The following is a 7,589-nucleotide window of genomic DNA, read 5'->3' on the forward strand; positions in this document are numbered from 1 at the left end:
GGGGACGATAGACTGTCAGAAGTACGAAACAGAAGGAGTAAAAGGTAAACGTAACTCCTAAAATCTCAGTTATCGGAGCTTTCTGATACTAACATGGTGGCCGTAAGACTGGATTTAAAGAGTCGCCGCCCCCCCCCCTTCTGTTATCTTGCCTATTGTGCCATATGGCGTCAAAATTCCCTGGTAGGGACGAAATAATATCGAGGGCTGATGCGTGCCCCATCCAAGTTTCTGTCAGGGGCAGAATATCAATATCTCCTTCCTGAAGGAGAGTAAAAAAATCTCTAGATGGTGTTTTTGCAGAGATCTTGTGTTCAGAACTGCCTCTGTCAAACCCAGTGGGTTCCCTAGTCTGGGTGACAGATGGACTAAGGGCCCAACTAAAGGGTCAGAGGCTGTCCAAGGGTTCCTTAGGAGGTTTTCGGCTTTCAATATTGAAAAGATGAGGGGCTTTATAGTATGGTTGCTTGTGGCAAAAGACAGCAGTTCGTTTGCTGAGTACAGGATATTTGGGCCAGGGTTTGTGGCCCCTGAGCAGGAGTCCCATTCGTTCACAAACCATACTAATACCTCATAACCAGACTCAGTCCTTCCACGCCATTTTTGCACTTTTTGGTTTTACTTACTCATACAAATGCTTTGGAAATGTCCCAGTTTCTTGCATCAATAATACAACACACTAAGAGAAGGACAATTACTGGCAAGGGAGAATACCTTGTGCTACCAAGCAATAAAACTTCACTGAAGCTAGTACCTTATCTGTTTTTTTTGCTGCATTTGTGTTTTTGTCCTTGTTCCTCGCAGATTATTGGTCCCTGTTTTCTGGTTCTTCATTTACAGCACTTATTTCAATTTTGTCCTTTTGATTGAGTACTGTTAAGTGTTTTGAGGTGTTCTCTATCCTTTTCACAATTTGAACAGCCTTTGTCCGTAGGTGGCTTCTACATACTTTTTTTTTTTTTTTTTTTTTTTTTTGTTCTAGCCTTCATTTTGTTCTATTTATTAGCTGATCCTTAATAATTTACTGAATTTATATGTGGAAACTAACTTTCATAACACTAGCATAATGCTAATTTGTTTACCGTGTGTCTCTAGTAATAAACATACACCGCTACACAACCATATTCACTACCCAAGTGCTCATTGCATACACTTTTGCCAAATAATCTTACTCATCTTCAAGTTCAGTGTTATCCTTCAAAAAGTAATCCTTAATCAGAGATGGGTAGTTGTTTCGAATCCTGTTCCTTCAACTCCAACATCACGTTTATAATGCTAATTGATGTTGAAGTGAAAAAAGTACCCTCCATCGTGCCCCCCCCCCCCCCCCTTTATTCAAATTACTTTTCTCAACACGTAGGTGGTTCTCCTGATGTTTGGAGGAATGATGCAGGTGCTATAACTAACCACTTAACTCCTACACTGCCTACAAATTGAATACACAATTTTAAAAGTAGTTCCTTATAAGCTGGATGGAAAGAAGGGAAGAAGGAAAAAACTAATAAAAAAATGGATTGCACACGTGAGTTGTCACTTAAACTCTTTACTTCAGTATCCACATTTTACAGTGCTAATGAATATGGCTACATCACCCCAACAACAATGGGATCCGCAGATACTTTTTTTAATATTTATTTTTATATCAAATAATGACCATATGCTGATGTAGTAAACATTTTCAACCTTAATCATCATACAGAAGAGAAGGGTATCAGCTGTCAATTAAATGAGCAGATTATTCTCACCCGCTTGTGGTACCAAAATGCTCCCACCATTGACCCAAGGTGTTTTTTGTTTGAGGGCAGCACCTTACCAAAAATGTGAGTTCCTCCATCTTCGCATGTGTCCATTGCCTGAACCCAAATCTTTATTGGGGGTGCCATAGTTGATTTCCAGTGCTTGGTAATTTCTCTTCTGATGACCACCATTCAGATACCTACCAATGTTATCTCTCCCTGATTGCCCCCAAGGCCCATCAGCATCCTCAACGGGGCAAGTTGTAGTGTTGGTTTGGTTTCACAGGTCTTCCCAGGACTTTTGAGAGCATAGTCTATACTGATCCCCATTAGATCTTTATCACTGGACAATTCTAGACCGAATGGAAGAACGTTCCTCTTCTAATGCCTCATCTAAGAAATTTGGGTAAAGCTATTCATTCCATGTTTAACGGCCTCTAACTAAGGCACACATTTTATTTTATAAGGTAAAATAAGTGATGTGAAGGTACTTCAGCTGTATGATACGCGGTGTAGCTGAAATTGTGATATGCTGGGGCACCATCTTGGCGTTTCTCCAATCAGGTGGCCTACCTTATCTTCCCACTTTATTCTCTAAGATCAGGTCTGGTGTGTTTATTACAAGGTGTCAATACAATTGTGAGGTATCACCCTTTTCTACAAGTCCAGAACGCCTGTGTCAATGGAAGAATAATTATATTTTTTGATGAGCATCATGTAAAGGCATGCCACATTTTGGTCAATAGCTGGGTATGAACTTACTATGTATGTATCATATGGCATTCATTATCTGTTTTTTCTTGATAAGATCTAGTGTGTACTTTCTATATTTTACATAAAATGTAAACTTTTTGAAGGAAACTAGACCGTTTCCGCTTACACCACATTCATAAGAGCAGGAATAGTAAGAAGGATATTAAGGTGTTCTAGACACCCACGGTATGCAAAACGCAAAAATGTATTTTGGTTATCCTGTTCTTCCTCCAAGAATAGTGCCATATAACTATTTTTGCTTCTTTCTTCTTCTATAGTTAGAGTTGCATGTTAAGCTTCAGGTCTGTCATGTTAGTCATCAAACCTTTCTGTTTCAACAGGATGACTGATGAGGAGCTAGTCCGAGCCTGTGGAGGCCGCACTGCCCACAAGTAAGCTTTGATTTTATAACCTAATATATATGCTTGGATGTCCGGGAGCGATTCAAAGTGCATTATGCAGATATGTGTAGCATGACCACTTTGTGCATGTAAATTCTCAGTCTGTGAATTGGCACACTCTGTACTACATTATTTTACATGCTTAAAGTATGTTTGCAAATGCAGATACTTTGTCAGTGTGCTAGAATTCACAAATGTATGGCTATGGGTGGAGTTGTGCGGGTTTCATTTGGTCCTATTTGCTAAACGAGTAACCAAGGTTTTTAAGTATTTCTACGAAAGTAGAATTCCTACAGTCGATAGGGTCTTAACCAATGTTGTAAAAAAGTGAAACCGCTCCAGTAATCTTCCAGTAGTTTATTTACACAACTACACTTTCAGTCAGCTGAGTGGCACCAAGGTGACAGTTGAAATCCTTGGGTGACGGGGGCATTACATCTTCAGGAAAGAAGTCTATAGCTAGAAATCAAGGGGTACACAAATAAAAAAAGCAAAATGGCTCAATATTACCTCCCCAAGAACCAGTTATTTGTATGTATGCATCATGAAAGTACTACTTCATCTAAACATTCAGCACTATACCATATGTGTAAGACAGTAAAAAATGTTTTTTTTTCATTGTGTGTAGGGGAGCACGACATGGCCTAACGATGAGTGCCAAACTTGCCCGACTGGAGGAGCAGGAAAGGGAGTTTCTAGCAAAATATGGAAAGAAGGATCAGAAATCCGTCCCCAGTGAAAAGCCCCCTAGTAAAGGATCAGAAGAGGCACTTTTTTCAGAAGATTCTAAAAAGAAAAAGAAATTGAAAAAATCGAAGTCTCAAATGAATGCTTGTCCTTTGGACATGTCTGAGGCAGACACTGCTCTAGATGTACATTGTCCAAATTTAAAGAAGAAACGTAAGAGTAAAGCAACACATTTGACTAGTGAAGTGTCTGAACAAACCAACACAGAAATAAGGCATCCATTAGAGGAGCCCCTGGAGGAAGAATATAATGCAGCAGAGCTGCAAGTTGAAACCCAGGTAAAATCGAAAAAGAGAAAAAAGAAGGAAAAAAAGGAGAAACATTGTAGAGACTTATCGGAAGACACTGAAGAAATCCTAGAGAAAAAGTGCAAGAAGAAAAAGAAAAAAAAGAAGTTGCAGGAAGACTCAAACTGATAAACTTCCCTCCTTAAACTGTTTTTTAACTATTGGAGTTCTAATTTATTATCTACATCTTCTGCTACTGAATATTCAAGCACCACAATGATATTAAACTTACTTTTGATGATACCGTTTTGGAGCTTAATTCTGACCTCATGTCTTCTTTGGGTAGCCAATTTCAACTTGTACGGTATGTTATGTAACCCTTGGTTTTCATTGAATTATAATATCATACAGCCATTTGGAGATTATGGTAAATTCCAACTCCTTCATTCAGGCAAGTTCAAACCAAAAGAGGTATATTGTCTGTTGGCCTCACTTGTAAAACACACCTGTCCTATAAAGTCCTTCCTGGCATACTCCACTCTTCATCTTCTATGCAATTTACTTTAGCTTATTTAACAAAAAAAGCTTACATCCACTCAGCTCAAAATGGAGGATTGCTGCTGTAGGAAAATTACCCTTTTTGCATGGTTGCCTCTCACGTTTTGCCTGATGTTGATGCTCTGTCTGGTTTCCTGCCAACCAGGTACCCAGGCCTATGTTCCTTCCTTAAAACTGTACTGTTGCACACCCAATTGGTAACTCTGGCCACATGTAAGTCCCTTGTAAAAGGTGTCATGGGTACTAAGGGCAATGTGACCAGGGAAGGCCTCTAGGGACTGCAGCACACATTGTGCCATCCTTAGAGGCCCTGTACCCAAACACACACTGTCATTGCAGGCTGTGTGTTTTGGTGCAGAGCAAAGTGAAGAGTTGACATGGTGCACATCCCTGTGTGCCATGCCTACGATCCACTGCCTATGGCATAGGTAAGCCACCCCTCTAGCTGGGTGCACTGTACCACTGGTGAGGGTACAGGTGCATAAGCCCTGTACACCTACAGTGTCTAAGTCTATTCTTAGACATTGTAAGTGCAGTAAAGCCATAAAGAGTATATGGTCTGGGAGTTTCATTATGAACTCCACAGCACCATAATGGCTTTACTGAAATCTCGGAAGTTTGATAAAAACTTCTCAGCACTTAAAACCCACACTGATGTCAGTTTGGGATTTAATGCAAAATGCACTCAGGGCACCTTAGATTCCCCCTGAAAAATGACCGAACTCTAGTGGACTGGCTGCTCGCCAGCTGCCACCCCAGACCGGTTTCTGAACCCTTTGGGTCGAGAGCCTCCTGCTCGTGAGGTACTGAAACAAAGCACATCCTAGGCAGAGGTGCCAAGCCTCCCCCCCCCCCCCCTCTGGATGGTCAGAGCCCACGAAGGGGAAGCTTCAAAGGCTTGCAGCCTTTGTGAGCTGACCCAGCCATTTGCTGCTCCCAGCAACTGCCCCCACTGGTTCTGACCCTCACTTAGGGTGTGAGAATCGGCGGGAAAACCAAGATAGGAGGAGAGGTGTGCCCACCTTTGCCAACCCCACCCCTCAGGTGGGGGAGGTGAGGCAAAGCACAACTCAGTCCCCGACATCTTGAAGATGGGGGGGACCCAACCTACCAGAGTAAGGCTTTTGCCCCCGCCCACTGTATGGTGGCACAATAGGGGGTGGACCCACCCCAAGGAAGGGGCCCATTGGTCTCAACTTGTACCTACCTGAAATGCCTCTAAATTTAGTATTTAGGGGCAACCAGAACCTTGCCTCAGACGGGAAGAAAGGAGGACTGAAGAGCCGTGCTGAAGGAAGAAGAGGACACCAACTGACTTGGCCACAGGCCTCCCGGTCTTTCCTGACCTCAACTTGCTCTAGTGGAATCCCCCTGCAGCCTACAGCCAGCAACGCCCCCCCACCCCCCCCCCCCCCCCCACCCTCCAGAACCCAGAAGACCTGCCCTGCCGTCACTAAAGACCGTCTCCCGTGAGCACTGGATTTGCTCATGAACAGATACTGGCACCGGCCAAATCTGTGAGTCTGCCCCAGTCTGCACCCAACGCCCATGGTCTGAGTAGCTCAGCACCACAAGGGGTCTCTGGCGATCCTGACCTGGGATTTGGTGGTCCCTGACCTACCTCAAGTCTCCCGCCAACACCTGTAGCCCCTATCTGGAGGATCCCCGTGACCGGAGCCGGTAAGGAAAACCTGACTCCAAAAGACACCCCTGCACTCGATGCCCCACGGCCTTGGGTGGCCCGAACAGACTGTGTCCCAGGATCCCGTGACATTCCAATGTACCTCTCCAACCAGTGGTCACCTCCAGAAAATCTTCATGCCTGAGCCTGCAGTGTTTGTTCTGACCAGAGCGTCCTCATTGAAACCAACAGGGCTCCTGACGACGATCCTGCACTTGGCCGCTCCAAAGTTGCTGTGGGTGCACTATGGGTGCTATCTTGGATCCTCCTTTGCCCTGAGCTAAACCCTAGGAGCTTTGCTCTCACATCAGTGACTTGCCTTTGAGCAGTCGCCACCTGAGGCCCCCCCCATTGAATAACATTGGGCCTCAACACTCTGCACACAGCCTCCCTAGTGCCACTGAGGGTGCATTTTGGGTGCATCCTTGACACTGAGGGAACCCTTGTTCTAACCCCAGAAACTCCACCCCAAAGACCGTTTACTTACCTGCAAACCAATCCTCATTTTCCTCCATATGATGTCATTGACTGTTTTTCTCTGAAACACTTAAGTGTTGAGGGTGTTTGTATGGAAACCTAAGAAACTGTATTTGTGAAAACTGTTTTACCTACCTTTTTATCTAGGAAATGTCCCAGTGTGATATCTAGGCCTATCACACTGAGTAGAAAAAGTAATTACAAAGTAACAGCCAAGTAATTTTAACTGTTTCTGAACATTTGACCTACCTGTAACAAAGCCAACTGCATACAACTGTATTATTCTTGAAAAGTACTATTGTTCTTTCCTGCACCTAGTCCTGCTTGGTTCTAAAAATAAAATGCAACTAAAATATTTTTATGCAAAACAATTGGTCAGAATTCAGTCTTTGAGTGTGCGAAATCATTTCTTGACTGTGTGTACAATAAATGCTTAACACTACCCTCTGATCTGATAAAGCCTTACTTCTCGCCCATCCTACCACAGAGAGTAAGGTATGATCTACTTTTTTAGGGGATCCACTGGACTATGTGCACACTATACCTTACTTTGGTATAGTATATACAGCCAGTTTTCTACAGCTACACTTTTTAAAAGGAGTAGTACTTGAGTGCTGGTGAGGTCTTTTAGTAATTCTCAGAGAAAAGGTAAGAATGAAAAAAAGTTACCAAGGAGGTTAGAATCCAAAGTCACAAGATTCAGCCCTACATTTATTAGTAATGTCGCTGGTGGATTTTATGTCGAGACCCGATGGCCAATGTTATGTAATGATTCTTTATTGCTACCACACCCAGCAGCCTCTTTAAAGCTTAGGAACACAGAACTCAACATTCCATAAACAATAAAACCCTGCGTCACCAACCATATTCCTTCTTTTATTCTGCTGCTCACGCATATACTGTTCTGCTATTGAAGTTCGAGTTAAGTGGAATGTATGGTGTGAAAAAGACTGAGTATTCAAAATGTTTAAGATATGATGCTAGATTTTTATGCTGGGTATGTTTCATT

General features: G+C 42.9%; 1 protein-coding gene across 1 annotated transcript in view; it reads left to right on the plus strand.

The window, feature by feature from the left end:
* The window catches only part of GPATCH4 (G-patch domain containing 4), a 37,976-nt gene extending 33,809 nt beyond the window's left edge, over nt 1-4,167 (plus strand). The window contains exons 7-8 of the mRNA XM_085636935.1: nt 2,831-2,881; nt 3,519-4,167. Coding sequence (XP_085493061.1) covers nt 2,831-2,881; nt 3,519-4,053 — 586 coding nt within the window. The 3' untranslated portion in view covers nt 4,054-4,167. The remainder of the gene's footprint in view (nt 1-2,830; nt 2,882-3,518) is intronic.
* Nucleotides 4,168-7,589: the final 3,422 nt, after the last annotated feature.

The sequence above is a fragment of the Triturus cristatus genome, chromosome 12 (genome assembly GCF_964204655.1).
Source record: "Triturus cristatus chromosome 12, aTriCri1.1, whole genome shotgun sequence".
In the NCBI taxonomy this organism is placed as follows: Eukaryota; Metazoa; Chordata; class Amphibia; order Caudata; family Salamandridae; genus Triturus; species Triturus cristatus.